The sequence below is a fragment of the Chanodichthys erythropterus genome, chromosome 4, assembly GCF_024489055.1.
Source record: "Chanodichthys erythropterus isolate Z2021 chromosome 4, ASM2448905v1, whole genome shotgun sequence".
Lineage (NCBI taxonomy): Eukaryota > Metazoa > Chordata > Actinopteri > Cypriniformes > Xenocyprididae > Chanodichthys > Chanodichthys erythropterus.
In genome coordinates this window covers 15,031,914-15,055,145 of record NC_090224.1, presented here as the reverse complement: position 1 = coordinate 15,055,145, position 23,232 = coordinate 15,031,914, and the positions used below count along the sequence as shown (strand labels likewise).

General features: G+C 39.2%; 2 protein-coding genes across 2 annotated transcripts in view; both read left to right on the top strand.

Annotated features, from left to right (window-relative positions):
* Window positions 1-8,491: 8,491 nt before the first annotated feature.
* On the top strand, window positions 8,492-12,485 carry hey2 (hes-related family bHLH transcription factor with YRPW motif 2). The gene is made up of 5 exons (XM_067383174.1): window positions 8,492-8,638; window positions 9,758-9,836; window positions 9,943-10,026; window positions 10,183-10,264; window positions 10,678-12,485. The coding sequence occupies exons 1-5, from the start codon at window positions 8,556-8,558 to the stop codon at window positions 11,343-11,345; spliced, it is 996 nt and encodes a 331-aa protein (XP_067239275.1). The 5' UTR covers window positions 8,492-8,555; the 3' UTR covers window positions 11,346-12,485.
* Window positions 12,486-14,269: 1,784 nt separating this feature from the next.
* Window positions 14,270-23,232, top strand: part of pex7 (peroxisomal biogenesis factor 7) — a 29,986-nt gene continuing 21,023 nt past the window's right edge. Inside the window, exons 1-5 of the mRNA XM_067383173.1 lie at window positions 14,270-14,633; window positions 14,713-14,770; window positions 15,369-15,519; window positions 15,608-15,685; window positions 16,060-16,168. Of these exons, the coding sequence (XP_067239274.1) occupies window positions 14,528-14,633; window positions 14,713-14,770; window positions 15,369-15,519; window positions 15,608-15,685; window positions 16,060-16,168 (502 nt within the window). The 5' untranslated portion in view covers window positions 14,270-14,527. The remainder of the gene's footprint in view (window positions 14,634-14,712; window positions 14,771-15,368; window positions 15,520-15,607; window positions 15,686-16,059; window positions 16,169-23,232) is intronic.

The following is a 23,232-nucleotide window of genomic DNA, read 5'->3' as shown; positions in this document are numbered from 1 at the left end:
GTGCACGCTCATTCTCAATTACCATAAATCCCGCCCATTAAATCCGACTGACAACTATATATGGGCATCATATTATGACACCAAATTAAGGATTTCAACATGTCTTCTCAAAAGCGAATGAAAAAGATACATTTCTCAGATGCAGAAATTGAAGTTTTATTATCAGAAGTTCATTCAAAACACCACATGTTAAGCGTACATATATAGTGGCGTATCAGGCCCCCAAAAAAGGAAGCTTGGCAACAGATGCTGTTAATGGAGTTTCATCTGTTAACAGATGAACAGTCCCAGAAGTGAAAAGAAAGTGGTTCGACATGAAGCTTGACTGCAAAAAACGAATGTTCACTTTGAAAAAAATCGTATTCAAACTGGAGGAGGACCACCATCATCATCGAGCATATCTACATTATACATTACAATGACTATAGATAATATTTTTTTCAAAATGCTGTGTAAATATGTACCCAAATAAGGTGAATTAAAATGCAGCATTATTAATGAGCAAAACGTTCGGATGTTAAACGCACTATTTACGCGTGGCTGGGAGCAGGTGTAGATTTCTTTCCTACCAACTAACATTTGGAAAATACGAACATTTTAATGAATCCGAAAATTTACGCCAGAACCACTTTACACACAATTTACACAAAAATAAGTTCTGCTCGTGCTTCATGAATGAGACCCAATGTTTTTATCATTCATCAGCTGGAATAAAATTCTGAAAGAGATTCCAATGTTATCGTTTCTCTGTGCCATTATTGTTATGGCTGTGGTGTGAACTCTGCTATTCTTTATATTTAGAGTGATTTTTAGAATCTTATATCTTTATCGCTATAGCTATCATACTTGGGCCTTAAAGGGATAGTTCACCACAAAATTAAATTTTATTATCATTTACTCACCCTCAAGTTGTTCCAAACCTGTATGAGTTTCTTACTTCTGTCACCATTTAGATGATATTTTGAAGAATGTTGGTAACCAGACAGTTGACGTTACCTAATTGACTTCCATAGTAGGAAAAAAATACTATGGAAGAGAGGTTACCAAAATTCTTCAAAATATCATCTAAATGATGACAGAATTTTTGTGTGAACAATCCCTTTTAAGCTTTTTCAGATAAACCCACCTTAAAGGCCACTTGTAAACAAAAATGCTCAAAGTGCATTGAATTTCTTTTAACCACGATCAACTTCATTGCCGTTTATTATATAAGTCCATCACTCTGCAGCACACCCATTGCCATTTTACAATCATGGGGAGTGGAAGGATGCTTGCTGATAAAGAACCAGAGGGTGCAGCCCAAAACAACAATATGCAGCATTGTTTATCACCAGGCAGTGACACACCATATCAATGTTTTGGCTCTGTGGGGTCTTACCCTGGTAGAGATTAGCAGAAAGCTCTTTCCTGGATCTCTCTCTAACCTTGTGCTTCCTCAGGGCCTGTGATACCCAAACTAAGCATGAAGAGAAAGTCCCATCTTAAAACTGAGGGGAAGATTGGAGGCCAGACAGAGTTCACAATCTTATTACTTTTTAGGTGTTTATCTTGTGTCACGGCACAAGATAAACTGTGCACAAGCTCATGTTTTGAAAAACAAAATTTGCCTTCACGGATAAATGTTACAAGTGGCAATGTATCTTTCAAGAGGTTATATATCAACTTTGTTAAAATATTTAAATAATAAATATATATTATAAAAAATAATATACAAACCAGTAATGATTAGCACAGGTGTCCCAAGAGGACTTCTGTTTGTTTTTAGTGTAGAAGAGAAGATTATCTTGTTGGCCTTCACTGACTGGTGCCACGTGTGAAAGCATATCTCTTTCTCGGACTGTGGTTGTATCCTGCCGTCTAGAGTAGTGATTTCACAGTGGTCAGGTCACTTAATGTGTAGCTGATGACTTCCTCTTTCTTGTCTGTTAATTACTTTAACACATTTGCCTGTCTGTTCAGACTGGGGGCGTCCAGGGCAGCTGCTTCCATGCAAGCAGAGCAAGCCAGAAGCCACTGATATGGGAGCAGTGCCAGACTGCTTATGCAATTGGATTAAACTGTTAAGATTTTTGGCGACATCAATGCATTTAAGTTTCGTCTTGTCTTAAATGAAAATTAAAAATAATAATGACTGCAATGAGAGAACTGTTGATGTTTAATATATGTATATGTATGAATATTTGAATCTGGGTTGTGCGGCATTTAGAATTTAATTGAGAATGCTTTTAAATGTAATATTTTTAATTGATTTAGTAATTGAATTTGGAATCGAGTTTGAATTGAAGTAGCAAACAGGATATGGAATTGCAGTTGACTATGAAGGTTTGAATGAAAGGAAGTGAAATAGAAATTTTGGATGGCTGGATGGATTGATGGATGGATTGATAATATTTAATAAATTAAGATTTTATAATATGATGTTTGTTTATAAACCTCTGTGAACCTGGATGGAAGAACAATCCATTTGCCAAGATTCAGTGCTTATGTTGAATTTCTTTGAATTGCATTTCAGTGAAGTTCACTTCCTGTCATTCCAATTCTAATTCCAATTCAACTTCATATGGGGTATGACAAATTTAGTTCAAATTTCCAAATCATAAAATTGAAAGGGAACCAATTCTAAATTGAAATCCCAATCTTGATTTAAATAAATGAAGCTTTTGACAAAATACATGACATACAAACATTTATCTAAAATGGATGAGTTTGCTGGACTGGACTAAACTGAAAATTGTTGTGTTTTTGTAGGTTGAATTCTAAACGAAGACTTACAATGATTTACAAGCACTTTTGTGGCTTGTTTGAGCATTCGGATCAAATTTTCAGAAGGTACGGAAATTAAAAATCCCACAATGTTCATTGATTTTATTATTTAGCTCTGGAATTTTAGAGTTGACAATGCATCCAAACCTGTGGGTTCCAGGTTTTGACAGTGGAAACTAGCTATTGTGCAAATAACGAAGGTGCCACAGTGAATAAAAGGGATGCTTGACAATTGGGTAACAGTGTTTGAACAATGAGAGCTGAATGCAGAAGGGGAAACCTATGGCTTCCTCAAGCTCATGTATCCTGACAGGAAGCTCAGGTCATATGACAGGAAGTAGAGAAGGGGCACCTGTCTGTGTGTGTTCTCACTCCATATATGCAATTTTTGTATTGTAAACCCTCACCCAGTACACACTATAGCGGAGTTTAAAATGTCTTTTAAAGACTGATAAACTTGTTTACATGAGTATACGCTCCCTTGATAGCCATGCAAAATCAGCACAATGATGTTGTTCTGACGCTGACATAATTCTGACAGACACTTTGTGTTGAGCCAAATGGCACTTGCAGTGCAGATTAGCGTGTTTCTGAGCGTAGCATGTGGGTTGATGGGTGCCGAAGCAAAATGCCAGACACAGTTCGATGGAAAGCCGTGACAGAAATACTGCCCTGAATCTGAGAATGGCAGGAAGGGCCCTATTATTCTGACCCATTCTCTTCAACGTTGGCCCATACGACGCCTGGAGCCTGTCTGCCATGAACTCGCTTCCCAGGATTTCCGACTCACGGCCGGCGCTCCGACTAAAAGCCAAATATTTCACTCCAGAGACGCACAAGGCTTCCTGATATAGGATGCACTTGCTTGTCTCTTTGTGACCTTAAACACTAATAAAGCGCCTATAATATGACTTTGGAGTCAGAAGTCCACAATCCTAGGATATCGTCAGTTTGTGGCTGTTCGCTCTTCCACTGACAGGAAAAATAAACAGATGCCCATTTGTTTTGAACAGATTGGATAACAATGAGAAAGCAGTAGATTATTTACTCAGGGGTTAATTGTTTCAGTTTGGCGCTGAAATGAAACCTTCCAGAAAGTCATCAAAGAAAATAATCATGTTAGTCATAATCTTAAAATCTTTGTTGGTCTGATCAGCAAGGAAACAAAATTTATCATTAGATCTCAGTAACTAGTTTATTTTTGATAAGCAAACATTTTTCATTCATGCACACTTCATTCACTAATCACAAGAACATCCCTTGAGTAACATGAAATGATGGAGCTAGATTATGATCTCAGTAGCTTCCTAGATTCTTTAACTTCTGTTGGTACAAGCGTTGTATTAAAACTTCTTAAAAACCAGTTTAAGCCAGCCTGATGTGATCAGCTGGCCTGGCTGTTCTATTTAACTAGTTTTAGAAAGGTTTTGAACACTTGTCAGCTGTTCATGCCAGATTAACACCACTTAGGCCAGACTTGAGGACCAGAAAACCACCTTAGACTGGTTTGAGCTGTTTTTAAGCAGGGTTTTCCCGTTAGGCTATCATAACACTATCTTATAAGTGATAAACGTAGGCATTATGTCAAGACTGTGTCTTAAGAATTAGTGTGACCAAGGCAATCAGTCTTATTTTTTGGTATCAAATTAGACCAATCTGTTATGTAACTGACTCAGTTATTAACAGTCTTAAAAAAATACTTGTAAGACTAGTCTTAGCGGTTTATGCCACCGGCCACTGCTTCCCGGGTGAATTTACTGAAGAGCAATAAATCCCCATGTTTTCCTAAACATTTTACATGCACTATACTTTAATTTAACAGAACAAATGTTTGTTTGCCCTGAATCTAAAACAGGTCAGTGTACTCTCAAGGAAGAGTCGGGGCTGAAGAAGCTGCTGCCCAGGCAACAGTGTCCGTTGCCATGAAGCAGTTAACTTGGTTTTAAAAAGGCAGTTTGCGAGTGACTAAGGGCAGCCTTGTGTTCAGAGAAGGGCTTGAGATTGTGGCTGTTGCTGTTGTTTTCATTGTGTGCTTGGGACTCTGGGAGGGTAAGAACAATAATGCATGTAATGCTGATTTTGGAACGGGTCCACCCAGCTTTTCCCAGGCTGGCCAGCCTTGGGAACCACTGATAGCATGGCACATCAGGGCTGGGCCCCTCTCGCCGGGCCCAGGGGCAGGGCCGCCCGCCTTCTCCAAGCAAGCATGTTTGGGATGAAAGGAATCCTTCCTCTTGCCTGGGAATAGAAGAAACACACACAAACATCCACAAACGTTTGCACCAAGTTGCATCCCAAGTTTGGACCTGCTTCGCCACATGCTATGAGAAGTCTCAGAGGTGACACGGACGAGCTTGTAGCTCCACACTGGCCGTCGGCAGACTTGGCGGAGGCCATATTCCGGTTTTTGTTTTTTAGTCCTGCCCGGGACTGATATCACTAGCACTTGTTTTCAATAAGCCAAGGATGAAATGCAAAAAAAAAAAACGAGTATGACTGAAAGCTTCTTTTCACAATATCTAATATAAAGATATATGTAATAATAATATCTAATATAATATTATATACATGCATATTTTCTGTTTGTTTTGTGTGTATATTTGATATATGTGTGTATGTATATATGTGTGTATGTATATATGTGTGTGTGTATATATATATATATATATATATAATACACATTTTTATACACACTATATATATAATATACACATTTTTATATATATAATTTATATTTATATTATATGTGCAATAACTATAATGATAACTATATTAGTATCCACACCTATGCAAAATAATGTCCATTGTATTATAAGCACATGCTGCAGTTTTGCTGTCTGCACTTTTAAATGCTCCAGCTCTGAATGCAGGATGGATTCTGATTGGCTGGCAATGTTATTATCGTTCATCAGCTGAAAGAAGAAAAAAAAAAAACTTTCTCTGTGCCATTATCATTATAGTCGTGGTGTGGTCTTTCCTATTCACATAGGAATTGGAACATTTATTACAACTTTAAAGTTATCATTATTGTCTTTTATCCATTTACAGAGACTTCAATAATGTGTACTGTCCCTGTACTATACACTAATAAATACATTAAACATAGATATGAGAAGACCCAGACTTTTAGATGCGTAATACAATAACAATATACAACATGCAATAAATAGAGTGAAACAAACCTTTAGAGTTTGGTGTATGCCTGCTCTATATGCTCAATATTTTCATGATACGGTCTTTATTTATCCTAAAAAGAACTTTGAAAATTCTTGAGTGGGCATATCCATCAACAGGGGAAAACGAGGGAAAGTCCGGGTCTGTGAAGCCGGACAGACTGCTTTAATTAGCCCTTATATACTTTAGGTCACACCTGGGAGAGCTGCAGCCTGCCCTGAGCTATGAGAGGCTGTTGACAGCTTGATTGGAGCTATCTGTGGTGAGGACTGGATCTGGTGCAGGGTGTTAAAGGCAATGGGTGATTGTAGAAACCCTTCAGCAGTACAGTTTGTGTCTTTATAATAGTCATTATTTTAGGAGATCATAAAGTTTTTGGACAGTTAAATCATACTTAAAATCTATACATTTTTATTGCATTAGATAGCAAAATATCAAACCACTGCATGTGCTTTAGCCAAAGAGTCTCAAGTTCATTTTAAGGGAGTCAGTTCCCCTCAAGTTCACATTAGTAGAATAACCACAGGTGTAGTTCGTCACATTAACTAAAGGCATGGTGTGTTTGAAAACCTGAAAATATTCAAATATATTTTCTTTGTTTTGAACAGTACTGGATATCAATTGATTTTACCAATTAAAAAAGTGTTTGTTGAGTGTTTCTATCATTCTTTAAATGCCACTTGGTTTGATAGACATTTATATATTTTATATAAGTATAATACTTTTTGGAGTAAAACAGTGAATTTATATGACTATAATTACTATTATTAATAATTAAATTTAATATTTATAATTTTATACAAATTTATTTTTAGTTATGGTGGTTGTTTTTAGAAATGTTTGGGTGGTGTGACAGAAGTGTAATTTTATTGTGAAATGCAAAGACATTTTTAAGTATACTTTTAAAGTAAAAAAAATGAATGAATGTTACATTGTAGACATTTACATAAAATGTTCTCTCAAGTTCATGGATAAAAGTAACAACAAAATATAGTTCAATTCAACACTATGTGTGAAGGTCATAAGCTGCCCTCCTCCACGATGCCAGCTTGATATTTCTAAGGTTTTATATGTTAGTTAAATTGGAAATGCAACAAACAAACAATGTGAGGAATAGTGTTACGAGCTGCGGCCGCAGTGGTGGGGGTGACGCTTGGCTCGCGGTAACCTCCCAGTGGCAGCGGCCCTGCCGGCCCTCCCTGTGTTCCTGGCCGTCTCTCACATGGTGATTGGGTTTCAGCGCAGGGCTCGAGCTGTGGGAACGAGTCATCACACTGGCGGGCTGCCTGGGAGACTGTGCTACGCTCCACCAGGGGGAAGGCACATGACAAAGGGGGGGTTTTGTGAGCCCAAACAATGTGCCGTCTTCACTGTTTAACCCAGGAAATTCACTACAGCTGGAGCCTCCAACTAGATGAGGAGCCCATGTGTGAAAGTGTGTCTGTCTCTGTGTGTATGCATATATTTAGTGCAGTTTGTCAACGTACCATTTTGCGCTATATGAAATACACAAGACGGGCTCCCTAACAACTTGAAAAACTTCTATAATTTCAATATAATTAATGTTTATTGAAACATTTTAAAAGGATTTGAGTATTTCCACTCTGTAGATAATGCAAAAGTGCATAACTAATTTATTTGGTTTATTCATGTATTTATATACAATATTTTAGGCATATTGCCTTTAAATATTTAATAAGGCAGTACTTTAATGGTAAATAATAATATCGTTTTTTTTGTTTTTTGTTTTTTTTTTACATATTTAGAAGGTAATTAAGGTAGTTTTTACTTCTAAAAATACTTGTAAAAATATATGTAGTCTCTAAAATATATACTGTTTTTTTTTTTACTATATATGGTAAGGTAATTCACTTGACCAATTGTAACTTTTTTTAATGACAATTTTTATTCTGTAAAATAATTTTATTTTGTTTTGTTTTACATACCAGTATACGTTTTAATGGGGTTTTCAAACAACCTTTCAGTAACCTAAATGTTAAAAAATATAAAAGTCACGTGAGCAGAGCTTGATCGCTGTATGTATTGGATGGTAAGTCGACAAAACATTCTGTGGTTATTTTCATATTAATATAGATTTAAAATAAATAGCTATATAACATTAATTGTTGTTCTCTTGATTTGAAGGTTGGCTAACTGTGTAAAGGGAAACAATTTGGGCTGCGCGAGACAAACCTAAACAAACTACTGACAGAAATTCTGTCCTTAATTCGCACAGTGAATAAACCTGACTACGTTTTGGCAAGCCACTCTGCATCCTCAAATTAGCCTTGCCAGAAACCCTTTACCTAGATTTCCTGCCTATCTGCACACTGTGTCCAAGCTCAGTCAGGCTCTGAAACACCGTCGCCTTTCTTGTGTAAAGTGTTTCTCACGCTTCTGGGGCCCTCGGGTGCAGAACGCGAGTGCTGAAGCTGGGCAGAGTCAATTATCAGGGGAATGAAGTTTGAGACCTCCATTCGGTGGCTCGGGGCGTGTTTTCTTTTTTTCGGTGGGTGTTCCCAAAGCAGGACGTGGGCGTGAATGCGAGACTGAGGCTCCAGCGGTTCGTGGGAAAGACGCTCAGAGTGTTTGGTGATTGTACCTGTGCGCACGGCATCATGAAGCGGCCTTGTGAGGACAGCACGTCCGACAGCGACATGGATGAAACTATTGATGTGGGCAGCGAGAATAACTACTCGGGGTAAGCATGCATTATATGCTTGTTGTTCTGTAGCTGAGGACTCACTTTTATGTGTTATCTTTCTATTTAGACATTATAGTAAATGTATAAATATAGGCCTATAATATAATTACATTTGTTATTTTAAAACATTCTAGTTCATTTATCATTTTATTAATTATAATTATTAATGAATTTTAATATTTTTTTATCTTAGACATTATAGATCAACTTTTATGACACAAAAAAGCTTTGGTAATACTTGATGCAATTAACAAACATTATTATGTAATGCTCAACAGGTCAATAGCTAAAATGTCACTGATAGTATCATTCATTTAATATTTTTCATATATGGTGAATGTACATAAACAACTATAGTTAACTAAAAGTTTGTAGCTTGTATGCTGCCTAAAAAATCTGCATCAGAATGAACTGGTTTATTTAAACTGAAAATATTATTTAATGTGACTAAATCAAACAGATTACATTAGATTGCACCAAGAATAATTTGATAGGTTTGATCAAGTGGAAATGGATCCTTTAGGTATCATTTGCATGTCACAATGTTTTAAAGCATGGCTTACATGTTACTAAACATTATTGTAAAGTGTTAGACATTTCTAACTTTTTGAATGCAGGCTATAGATATTAATGGTATTTTATGCATTATGCATTTACTTACAAGTAAAAGGTTTAGTGAAGTGTTACCAATTATCACTGTCAAACCTTTTAGGTAACCTAAAATATGTGGTTCATATTTAAATGAACTGTGACCAGTTACATAAACTGCTTAGACTAGTCTTACAAGTTAGTCATCTTTTTTTCTTTTTTTTTTTTTCTTCAAGAATGGTAATAACGTTTGTTTTTTTGTTTTTTTTAAAGTCTGCTACATAAAAAGGAAGATTGGTCTAATTTGTATCTGAAAAGTAAGACTGATTATCCCAAACTAATTGCTGGTTGCCAAACTAGTTCTTAAGACAGTCTTAACTTAGCAGCTATGTAACTGGCCCCTGGTTTTGTTGGTCGGATATCAAAAATGTAATTTAATACAACTGAATCACAGAAGTCATTTTAAAAGTAACTATGAACACTTTTTACAGTGCACTGATAAGTTTTCATCCCTTTTTTCCCCAAAAGTCAAAGCAACGGTTCATTTATAAGATGTGGCTCACCTACCACAACATCCCAAGTCATGGCCAGAAAGAAGCGGAGAGGGGTAATTCATAACTTTTGAGAGAATTTTCATATTTGTTAAAGTCTTTTAAATGCTACATTTAAAACTCTGATACATCATACTCTGTGAATTATTTTATATATTGCAGATCATTGAGAAAAGACGAAGGGACCGAATCAATAATAGTTTATCAGAGTTACGTCGTCTGGTGCCAACAGCATTTGAGAAACAGGTGAGTTCACATCCCTGTGTGCTTTATTATGCTTTATGAAAGTATTATTTCTAATAATAATAACTGTAATAAATTAAATGTAAGTGGAAGAGGATGTTGTCACATTATTTCATCAAACCTATCATATTAAAAACATATCCTATTTCTTCTCCCAAGGGATCTGCCAAGTTAGAGAAAGCGGAAATATTGCAGATGACAGTGGATCACTTGAAGATGCTCCAGGCCACGGGAGGAAAAGGTAGACTGCTTGTTATTGGCTCCCATCTTACACTCCACCTTAAGCTGTAGTGAAATTTGAGCACAGAGTTCCCTTTTGACCAGATTAAAGTGGAAATCAATGTTAATGGTAGGATTGAACTCGTGGGAAAGTGCCGGCAGGACAAAAGAAGCACTTGACCCTGGGATTGTGTTTGCTTTCATAAATCCATGGGAGGGGAGTGGGGCCACATTCACAGGCTGCACTGTTGGGGGTTTGTTAGAGCTTTCCAATGAGTGTTAAAACTGAAGCATAGGGGAGAGAAAACAAACATACAAACAGGTCAGGTCACAATCCCAGTCTGCTTAGGATTAGCCTCTCGAGCACAGTGGGGTTGCATTTGATTCATCATGATTAAAACTTCACATTTGAATCATTCTATCTGTCTCTTTCAGGATATTTTGATGCTCATTCTCTGGCCATGGACTTCATGAGCATCGGCTTTCGGGAGTGTCTAACTGAAGCGGCGAGGTATTTGAGCTCTGTGGAAGGTCTGGACTCCAGCGACCCCCTCCGCGTCCGCTTGGTTTCTCACCTCAGCAGCTGCGCCTCGCAGAGGGAAGCGGCCGCCATGACCACATCCATAGCCCATCACCAGCAGGCCCTCCACCCACATCACTGGGCCGCCGCTTTGCATCCTATCCCCACTGCGTTTCTGCAGCAGAGCGGACTTCCATCCTCAGAAAGTTCCTCTAGCAGGCTGTCTGAGGTTCCTCAGAGGGGTGCAGCCCTGCTGACCTCCTCCTTCACCCACAGTGACTCCGCACTCAGAGCGCCCTCTACAGGTAGCGTCGCTCCTTGTGTACCGCCGCTATCCACCTCGCTGCTTTCAATATCGGCAACCGTTCACGCAGCGGCCGCCGCAGCTGCGGCGCAAACCTTCCCTCTATCATTTCCCGGAGGATTCCCGCTCTTCAGCCCCAGTGTAACAGCATCTTCAGTGGCTTCTTCCACCGTGAGCTCTTCCGTTTCCACATCCACCACATCCCAACAGAGCAGCGGGAACAGCGGAAGCAGCAGTAAACCATATCGACCATGGGGGACTGAAGTGGGAGCGTTTTAAGTGTTGGATTTGCTCTTGTTGCATCTGGACGTCTTCCACACTTTGTACATAAAGGAAAGAAAACAGCTATTGTGCCTGCTTTGGTCAGCACCATGGGCTTTTTTTCTCTACACTTCTCGTGCACATATGCGACAAGCAACAAGCCAGGGAAAGAAAGACAGACTTTTACACATCACAATGACTGGACACCCATAAGGATGAAAAGTGATTGTCATTTTTGAAGAAAATTACTTTTTTAACTTTGTGGGCTGCGCTGTTGGACAGTGCCTGCATAAACACTGCTAAAATGCTGCGTTTGATATCTATATGCTTTGATATTTTTTACAATAGAAAAGCATATTGTCTGATTTTCACAAACACACACACAGTAGCTTTAGAGTTTAAAAAACCCGCTTGTTCAAAAACAAACCAAAGGTTTTGCAGATAATCACTAAAGTGAGGTGTGAATCAGTTTTGTAATGTATGATTTAACAATCCAGTTTGTAAATCTGTATATGTGTAAGATTGTAACTAGAGTTTATATTGAAATTAGACAGATGAGTTAATTGGTATGATGCACTTCAATCACTACTGTTTTTTTTTTGGGGGGGGGGGGTCTTCTCCACTTTACAAAATAGGCCTACTGAAATTTTTTAAAATAACATTCACTAATGCTCATATGTGAGATTTTCTACTACTGTAACTTTGTTACCTTTTTAATAACCCTACCACGCTCTGTAAGATGTAACCTTTTTCTATGCAAAAAAGAAAAAAACAGATGTCCATGAAGAAACTGAGTGTTTTTTTTTTTTTGTTCCAACACATATGCCATAAAACCATCATTCCATTTGCCTTCACCACAACAGATCGTGGAATATTATGAGAGAAAGTAATTGTTTTCCCATAGCATAATTTGAGTTCTTGAAATTGTATGGTGGAAAAAAATATTTGCGTTCTTTTATGTGTTTTACTAATAATGCAAAAGAAGCCAATGAAGTCAAACAAACAACTGCAATTACAAGTGCCACTTCAACAGTTATAAATCTGTCGACAAACTTTAAAGTAAGCTACAAACACATTTATTGAATACAATGCATACATCAACAGTAAAGTTGTTACATAGTCCAGCAATTTTAAAAATGTTCCTTTTGTTTATGAAATGTCTCAATGCCATGTATGTTGACACTGCAACAATGTCTTAAAAACATTTAAGCAGTTCTCCTTTGCTGTTTACTGTTATTTGAAGGCACGGTCCCTCAAGGTCCCCCTTGGTTCCTCAGGGACAGCTCAAGTCAAAACTTATGTAGCTGTTCTGGCGGGCGTGAACAAACCGCTGGTCGGACTGCAGTAGTGTGCGCCACATGAAAGCACAACAACACCAGTCACTCCTCCCCAAGATGGGTCTTTATGCCGGCCTAATCCACTCCCTTTATGCCAGGGTCTGTTAGACAGATTTACATTAGTAAATCACTGTCACACCATTAAATTCCTTAAGAGAAAAAGTATCAGCATTTCCAAGTGAATGGGGATTAAGGCAAACAGCGCCTGCTACCCACCGGCAATCATGGGAAAAGTGCGAGGCCATAAATCCTCCGGTTATCTGCTTTAGAGCGGCTGGTTCTCACGCCGGGCCCCTGCCTTTGAAGTGGCCGTCATATATCAAGGCCGCACATGATCTCCCCAAAAACATCACACGGGCAAAGAGTCAGTGGTGTGAACGTGGTCAGTAAGCCTGTCAGGTTCATTACTTTCCACACATGAAAATGGTTTAGCTACTACAAGTTGTGCTTTATATTCCAGACCACAAGATAAAAGCAGCATATAGATATGATCACAGCTCAGACAGATCATATTCTAGGCTCTAGGGCACAGTGAGTTTGCACACAGTCAGTTTTAACCTCAACTGTTTGGTATTATCTGGAGTATTTATTATATGAAAGAAGATGTTTTGAACATGTGAATGTGAATTTTAAAATGAGATATTTGCTCTATATATTTTCTCTAATTGCAGATCGTAAAGATGTCCAGTGAATAAATACATAGCTAAGTATATGACACCATGCCATTAATATTATATAATTGAAAATAATTAATATTAATGACTATTAATCTTCAATATATATATATAGTCAAACCAAAAATTATTCAGACTTTTTTTAATATATTTTTACTAGTGGGTGCAGGACACTATAATTAATTTGTGTATGTGAGGATACCAAAATAAAGTAAACTGTGACATGCCCAAAAATTATTCATACAGTGGACTACCAGTAAAATTGATAAAAAATTTGGAGCCAAAAATTATTCAGACACTTTGACATGAACATGTTTTGCTTGTCTTATCTGACATAATTAAGATTTTTTTTTGACACAGTTTAACTCTGACATCTTGTCATATTTTATTACCATTTTTTAAACTATAGTGAATAAACTGAATTAATGAATGAAATGTTCAAGGTGTCTGAATAAATTTTGGTTTGACTGTATATATTTACCATGTTAATCCTATGGTATTACCTATGTATAGTAGCATAGCAGTACTACCATAGTAATACTATGGTACAATTTCCCCATTATGTTTTACCTTGATGACACTACAACATTAAAATATTTTAAATTATGAGATGTGTGAACTCTGAAAAGGCAACAAATGGGTCTTTACCAGAGAAATGCTGCCATCTGGTGTGACTGCGAGATCATTTTAAGCTGCAACTTGTTCTAAATTCAGTCACTCGTTTTTTTGTTTTTTTTTTACAAATTACGTGCGTTTTACGTGCAAATTAAAGCATTTTAAAAATATTTTGTGCTCTAGTTTTCATTTTAGAAAACCACATAGAATTAAAAAAGGAAAAATAGCATATTAATGTAATCAATCATAAATAACTAATCTGCGAGATTGCGTCATCCTCACCCGACCAATCACAGCATTGCGTTTTTCACGCAGTCAAAACACGGAAGTAAACAACTGGTATACAGATGTTTTGCGCTAAATTTGAGTTTACCTGGCAAATCCATTAAATTCTTAACGTACTGTTGTATTGATTGTTGGTTTTTATCAAGATTTCGCCGTTGTTGACAAGAGTTTGGCGTTTTACCACAAACAAAATAGGTTATTACACGTGATTACCTTTTTTTAAGGACTTTAGAGTAAATAGTGCAATGACCTTGGCGTTAATTCTGTATACACCGAGTTATTAGAGAGCATGAAGTCGTTTAAATCTCCAGGACGTCATGGATATGCAGTGGAGATTTCACCTTTTCTCGCTTCTACGGTCGCATGTGCTTCCTCTCAGTATTATGGAATAGCAGGTAATATTAGTAGTTTGCATGAACATGCATCTATGATATTGACATGAATGCCAATAAAAACCTATTTCGTGTCTTTTAGGATGTGGGACACTTCTTGTGCTGGAGCAGAGAGAGGCAGATGTTTCACTTGTGAGGAGGTAATTTTCTATCTTTCAGTTTAATTTATTTCACTTTAATTTCAGTCATTAAATAGAGCATGTAAAAGTATGTCTTGATCATCGTCACCAAAACCAACAGAAACAAACAAAAGATCATTATTTTATTTTATTTTTTTTTTAATATATATATATATATATATATATATATATATATATATATATATATATATATATTTGGTTATTTTTGTATACAGTAAATGAAAATCATTATACAAATACAATTATGATATACAATTAAAACTTTTTTTTTTTTTTTTGCATTAAGTAATTAGAATATAAAGGAAGATTTCGTAAATTGTCAGGCAAATAATGTTCCAACAAAATCCTGTTGGACCTGAAAATAGGTTCCTTTTTCTTTATGCAAAACATAATGTATTATTATCATCATTATTATTAGTTGTCATTATTTAGAACATATCTAGTATTATTTCTTTGCAGATAACACTTCGGTTTTGTATTTTATTTTGGACGCATTAACATTCATACATTTTTGAGACCACTGTAAATCCGTGTCATCTTACAGTGATATGAAGAGGAATCAGTGATGTGTTCGAGTATCTTTTTGTCTCATGGGCAGTTTTGACTGGAATGACGGCCTCTTCGATGTGACGTGGAGCGAGAGCAATGAACACGTGCTGGTGACAGGAGGAGGTGATGGATCTTTGCAGATCTGGGACACAGCCAACCCGCAAGGTCTTCTACAGGTGCTGAAAGGGCACACACAGGAGGTCAGTTCACACATTTAACTTCCAAAACAGCATGTTAAAGATTCCTGCACTTCATAACCTCTAGACTGTAAAACATCTTGCCTTACAGGTGTATTCAGTAGACTGGAGTCAGACACGGGGAGAGAACCTGGTGGTATCAGGATCTTGGGACCACACAGCCAAAGTGGTAAGTGGAGTTTGTTTTAGAGGGTGAATATATGCAGGCATTTTTTAAAGGAGTCATGAAATAAGAAATCAAAATTCCCTTGTTATTTTGATATATTTTTGATATATTTGACTGTCGCTCAAACATGTATGGTGAACATTGGATGTATTCAAAACAATTCCACGTGTAAAGTGCTACCCTTTATTTTACAGTCCTGTTCCTCATGTACATACTATGTAATATTATAGTACTTGCAATTTCTTAGAAAGTACATGTAAGTGCACTTACTGTAAAATAAAGTTCAACCAAAATTATATGCAAAAATATTTCTAATATTATAAAAAATTGACTGTTGAAATGAAATTAGTTTAATGGTTGTCCTGTTTTTCACACAGTGGGATCCAGAGAGATGTCAGTTAGTGACCTCCCTGCAGGGTCATGAGGGTGTCATATACAGCACCATCTGGTCTCCTCATATCTCAGCATGCTTTGCTTCAGCCTCAGGTAGGATAATGAGCTGTATCTGTCCTCCCATGAAGCTTGGAAGGATTGCTGCTTTCCTTTGGAAAACCAGACTAGAAATATTAAATTATCTAGGGGTGATCAGACAAGCATATGCATTAAATTTATGGAGCATGTGGAAAATAAATGGGTTTGATTCATAAGGAATGCATGCCATGTACTATATTTGAATGCAATTGAAGTTGTTTTGGAAATATGATGTGTATTATACTATCAGTTCAAGTTACTAGTTGTTTTTGATCATTATTTTGAGGGATGGCAATTACGATGAGAAGAAGAGGTATGGGATCTTGAAACATTGTTATTTTAGTATCATTGAGATACTATTATAGTTTTTATTAATAGTTTGATTTTTTTATATTTATATATTTATTGTCCATTTTAATTTTAGATACGTTTTTGGTGATTTTACTGTTGTGTATTTGTCATTTTTATTAGTTTAATTTTTTTTTTATGTGTCTATAGCTTTTGTTCAGTTTTAGTTTGTTATTTTAGTATATCAAATTAAAGTATATCAAGTTACTATCTAAAATGTGTTTTTATTTTATCAGTTAACATTTTATTTCAAGTGTTTTATTTATTTTTAATGATTAAAACCTGAATACCTATAATAACCCTGTTGTAAAATGGTGTGACATGCTTTAACACAAACTGTTAGTAAATTGCTTGTTTGCATATATGCTATGTTTTGATTTTGATGTAATGTTTGGCTCATTAAAATTGCATCACAGGCAAATTATACACTAAAGAACAACTTAGAAGTTTCAATAAATATAGAAATACAGCTTGTGTTGAGACATGTAGCAGCATTTCACAAAATAATTAGCAGAAAAACAATTTAGATACAGACTGAGGTTGTGTTTTATTTTAATTAGCCAAAGCATTCACCTCAACAGTACCAGCATTCACCCCATGAGGTCAACAGTGAGCTTTCATCATCCTCTTCAGCTCGCTAATGCTCTTTAATAAAAATGTATATATTTATATATATAATTAGTTTTGATTAGGAATTTTAATTGAATGTATTAATTTAGTACAATTAACTAACAAAAACAGCACAAATGTAAAGTTAATGTTATAGTTCACCCAAAAATATAAAATTCTGTCATCATTTACTCACCCTCAAGTTGTTGTAAACCTGAATGAAGTTCTTTCTTCAATTGTTTGTTAATGGACATTCTTCAAAATATATATTATGTTCAACAGAAGAAAGAAATTCATGCAGGTTTAGAACAAATTGAGGGTGAGTAAATGATGACAGAATTTTCATTTTTGGGTGAACTATCCCTTTAATCGTGCCCCTAACATGTATCTAAATTCCCTTCTCAACAGAAAATAGTAATATATGCTTTTATTTGGGCATAATCTGAATTGGCAATCTGTTTTTTGATGTAGAATTAAAAAAAAAAAGACTGGGCTAGTTTTGATTACATTTTTGTGCTGGGAAAATGTACTAATGTACATTCATATTAGAAATATCTGCATAATCATGATTGCATAATATTGGATGATTGCTCTTCTTTTTTTTTAGCTTTGTACTCAAGTCTGCACAGTGATCTGTGCGTACTTGTGTAAGAAAGACTCACAAGGGTCTCACAAGCACACATCTTTTTTAGAAGTAGCAGGAATTGGTGACCACACAGCTCAAACCAGCAGGCCTTGCCATTAGATCCCAGAGTTCATCAGCTCCAAATGGCTCTGTTGTGATCTTATCAGCAGCACATTTGGGCCTGCAGCACCCACTTAAGCCCCGGGTATACTTCAGCCATCCGCGTTTGTCCAGCGCATGACGAAAATTACGTCATGCGGAGGGCTCGTGGCCGACCGCACACCCCGCCCGCGTGCAGCCCAAATTTCGAGACCGCACGGACGGTGCGTGTGCGACAGCATTACTGTTGATGTGCTCTCAGAGTCTCAGTGTCTCAAACTAATAGTTCACCCAGAAATGAAAATTGTGCCATCATTTACTTACCCTCACGTCATGGCAAACATTAATTACTTTATTCTATGGCACACCAAAGGGGATATGCATCCCTTTATAACGCATTTTATGCATGAACGGTGACAAAGAGTCAAGCACCCTTTATAGTGCATCAGACATTAAAGACTAGCCCTGAATGCACATACACACATGAATCCCATTTATGGTTCCTTGAGAGACCATATGCATAAAACCTCATTCATGTTGGTTTATATTGAGTTGAACCCTCCTCAGGAGCTGTAGTAAGAATAACACGCTCCTGTGCTGATGGAGGACCCTTTTCTTTTGCTATTAAATGTTGACACCATGTGTGTAATGAGGTGTGTCTGAAAATCAATACTAAATCCCAGTTCCGTGGCAAATACTGTATGTGATCATGGGACAAGCGGTTTCCATGAAATGCCGCCTCAGCAAAGATGTTTAAGTTATATATATGCTGGCTTTTCTCATCACAGAAACCACTTATGTAAGCATATAACATAAAGCCAACATCAGGTTTTCACTTTCAATATATGGCAACTTTCAAGCTGTTTTTCAGGGCTGGTTGTGACTTTTTAACTTTCTGCAAGCCTGATGTTCATACACAGTATTTGCTAGTTCATGCTATGTAATCTAATGTTGGCATTTTTCATTGTCTGAATATTTAAATAAATATTAATGATAAACTTCTGGCTAGAAATATTAAACAAAATTCAACTCTCTTAATCTCATAATATCCCAAATCAGGCTCTATTTATATATATATATATATATATATATATATATATATATATATATATATATATATATATATATATATATATATATATATATATATATATATATATATATATAAACTCTGTGATTAATTAATCTAAATTAATCGCATACATAATTTTTGCTATGAAAGCATTAAATATTTAAATTCAAATGAATCAATGCAGGGTTTTTCCTGGATCAAAAATGGTCTTCGGTGGTGACAGACATGGTCATCCACACAAACATTAAAAAGTGCCCTACTCACGTGATCTGCGAGCCCGATACTGACAATAAAGTACCCGTCACTCTCACTGTAATTCTTTCTTGCCTTCTTTGCAAAAAAAAAAAAAAGTGATTTTATAGCTTTGTAAGAGAAGATGCTTTTTTGCTAAACCTGAAAAGTATTAAAAAGTAGCATTTAGAAGTTATATTAACTAATAATATAATTGTTTACCATATACAATTGAATGCACCTAGCTAACAACAACTTGCTTTGCTATGGTTTCACCTCAATCCAGTCTAAACTAACTGATTTTATAGGTAGGCCTAATTTACTACACATTGTCATTTAAATAACCTGAAAATATTGTGGATTATTAAGGCTAATTTTAGTAACCTCTCTTGGTAAATGGGGTAAGTACACTTATGTTCTCATTTCAGAGTTGTTCGAGTAAATGATTCATTATAGACCGTGTGGACAGATCAGTTGTTTTCATGATTCATTAAAATTAATCTGTTCAAATGAGTCATTAGGTTGCGAATTGGACATTAGCGGACGTTGATGTGTTGCGTGCGAATCACGACTGTTATTAGGATATCGTAAAAGATTTGTCAACACAGAAAACACTTCACCACTGGATAGGATTTTCTTTTTGTTTACTGAAAGTGTGGTTTATGTCAGCTGCACGTGCAGGGCGCCTGTCAGAGAAGATGAGGTGACGTTCTTTTGAGCACTATTCACACCCAGCGGTTATTCAGGAAAAACATTCTCCGAATGCGCCTCGTGAAACATGGATTCGGTCTTACGAACTTTTAGCATTGTGTCAGTTGATTTAGATTATTATGTGTGAGGTAGAGAGAGTGCAAAGACGGTGCTTACTTTGTTTGAAGAAGAACAGAGCTTGCGCGCACGAGGGAGGAGCTCTGCTCGTTCTGTCCGTCAGAGCAGCACTCGACTCCCTCCTTCATTTTACAGTCGAATGGTGGCTAGAACGGCTCCAGGTTCAAAGGTCAATATGGAATGGATTAATTCTCAGATTAATAAATCGAAATTAACGCGTTATTTTGACAGCCCTAACATAATATATATAAAATGTGTGTGTGCGTGTGTGCAGGACTCTATAGTTCATTTATGTAAGTGAGGATAGCAAAATAAAGTAAACTGACATTATCCCCAAAAAATCTTCATACAGTGGACTACCAGTAAAATTGATCAAATTTTGGAACCAAAAATTATTCAGACACTTTGACCTGACCATGTTTTGCTCAAGTGTTATCTGAATAAGAATAAGAATATTTTTTTTTCTGACACAGTTTAACTGTTCTTTTGAACTTTCTATTCATCAAAGAATCCTGAAAAAAATGTATCATGATTTCCCACATATTAAGCAGCACAATTGTTTTCAACATTGATAATAATAAGAAATGTTTCTTGAGCACCAAATCAGCATATTAGAATGATTTCTGAAGGATCATGTGAAACTGAAGATGTCATGTGAAAATTCAGCTGTGCCATCACAGGAATAAATGATATCTTAAAATACATTAAAATAGTCCAGTCTTTGCATTGACAATGACGTCAGTACCTCCACATGACTCCAAACTAGCATAGCCTGAAGATCTTTGGTGAGACATAAAATACACAGTATTTGCTAGTTCATGCTGTGTAATGTAATGTTGGCATATTTCATTGTATGAATATTTAAATAAATAGTAATGATAAAATTCTGGTTAGAAATATTAAACAAAATTCTCTCTTAAAACTCTGTTAATCTCATAATATCCCACATCTGTTATGATATGCTGGTGTAGAGATGAGGCTGATACGGATTTCCACAATGAACATAGAACTTTAATCAAACAAAGGTAAGGAACGCCAACATATACAGTAAACAACATTCAGAACGGACAAGGAGTGAAGGGAGTGAGTGTCATATAAAGGGAGTGCTAGCAATAGAGTCCAGGTGCAGGTGATCCGTGATGATAGGGAGATGACGAGGGAAGTGAGTGCAGGTGTGAAGAACAGGAGGAACATGGGAAATGGAGTCCAGGGAAACAAGGGATCTGTAACAGTACCTCCCCCTCCCGGTAGGCGCGTCCTCGCGCCGTAGATGTAACAACCGGGAGGGGGGCGGGCGCCCTGGAGACCTCAAACCGGAGCAGGGGAAGGAGTAAACTGGAGTGGAGGTCTCCAGGGCAGGTCCAAAAACCATGGCGGGTCAGGAGCCGTGGGCAGCCATGGGGGGTCAGGAGCCGTGGGCAGCCATGGCGGGTCAGGAGCCGTGGGCAGCCATGGCGGGTCAGGGGTTGAAGGCAGCCATGGCGGGTCAGGAGCCGAAGGCAGCCATGGCGGGTCAGGAGCCGAAGGCAGCCATGGCGGGTCAGGAGCCGAAGGCAGCCATGGCGGGTCAGGAGCCGAAGGCAGCCATGGCGGGTCAGGTGCAGCGGGCAGCCATGGCGGGTCAGGTGCAGCGGGCAGACATGCAGCGGGCATACATGGCGGGTCAGGTGCAGCGGGCAGCCATGGCGGGTCAGGTGCAGCGGGCAGCCATGGCGGGTCAGGAGCCGAAGCCTTCGAGGCGTTGAGCCCAGGCGTCGCTGAAGGACTGGCGGGTGATGGCGGAACCGAAGGCTCCGCCGACCGAAGCGCAGCCGGGGCTCCAGAAGGCCGCAGTAGAACACAGACGACAGACAACAAAGTGAACACCGGGGGGAGTGAGGAGGCCAACTGAATCCGAGGGACGGAGTGACGGAGCGGAGACGGAGGAGTGAAGTCCAGAGGGGAGGGCAGGCTGATGAATGACCAAGGTGTGAGTGGAGGCAGGATGGAGACTGGTGAAGCTGGAGGACTGATGGGCAACGGTGGAGCAGAGGGAGGTTGGAGCCGGGGTGAAGGTAATCGCCCAGAGGTCCGAGGTGGAGATCTGGGCGAGGGGGCTTGAGGTGGAGGTGCAGTATAGACATGACTTGGAGGAGGCGGGAGAGGGAGGCAGGGAGGGAAAACAGTCTTTGGGCTGGAGAGTTCAATCACAGAGACCATACTAGGAGCGGCTGGCTCGGCGGCGGCGGCTGGAGCGGCAGGCTCGGCGGCGGCGGCTGGAGCGGCAGGCTCGGCGGCGGCGGCTGGAGCGGCAGGCTCGGCGGCGGCGGCTGGAGCGGCAGGCTCGGCGGCGGCGGCTGGAGCGGCAGGCTCGGCGGCGGCGGCTGGAGCGGCTGGCTCGGCGGCGGCGGCTGGAGCGGCAGGCTCGGCGGCGGCGGCTGGAGCGGCAGGCTCGGCGGCGGCGGCTGGAGCTGAGGGCTCGGCGGCGGCGGCTGGAGCTGAGGGCTCGGCGGCGGCGGCTGGAGCTGAGGGCTCGGCGGCGGCGGCTGGAGCTGAGGGCTCGGCGGCGGCGGCTGGAGCTGAGGGCTCGTAGGCGGCGGAGACTGGAGAACTTTGCTCGGCGGCGGAGACTGGAGAACTTTGCTCGGCGGCGGAGACTGGAGAACTTTGCTCGGCGGCGGAGACTGGAGAACTTTGCTCGGCGGCGGAGACTGGAGAACTTTGCTCGGCGGCGGAGACTGGAGAACTTGGCTCGGCGGCGGAGACTGGAGAACTTGGCTCGGCGGCGGAGACTGGAGAACTTGGCTCGGCGGCGGAGACTGGAGAACTTGGCTCGGCGGCGGAGACTGGAGAACTTGGCTCGGCGGCGGAGACTGGAGAACTTTGCTCGGCGGCGGAGACTGGAGAACTTGGCTCGGCGGCGGAGACTGGAGAACTTGGCTCGGCGGCGGAGACTGGAGAACTTGGCTCGGCGGCGGAGACTGGAGAACTTGGCTCGGCGGCGGAGACTGGAGAACTTGGCTCGGCGGCGGAGACTGGAGAACTTGGCTCGGCGGCGGAGACTGGAGAACTTGGCTCGGGGGAGACTGGAGAACTTGGCTCGGCGGCGGAGACTGGAGAACTTTGCTCGGCGGCGGAGACTGGAGAACTTTGCTCGGCGGCGGAGACTGGAGAACTTTGCTCGGCGGCGGGAGACTGGAGAACTTTGCTCGGCGGCGGAGACTGGAGAACTTTGCTCGGCGGCGGAGACTGGAGAACTTTGCTCGGCGGCGGAGACTGGAGAACTTT

Excerpts from the sequence above, each read along its gene's own strand:
- hey2 (XM_067383174.1), top strand. The coding sequence starts at position 8,556 with ATGAAGCGGCCTTGTGAGGACAGCACGTCCGACAGCGACATGGATGAA. Across the intron at positions 10,027-10,182 it reads CAACAGCATTTGAGAAACAG|GGATCTGCCAAGTTAGAGAA; the intron begins GTGAGTTCACAT and ends TCTTCTCCCAAG. Across the intron at positions 10,265-10,677 it reads CCAGGCCACGGGAGGAAAAG|GATATTTTGATGCTCATTCT; the intron begins GTAGACTGCTTG and ends TGTCTCTTTCAG.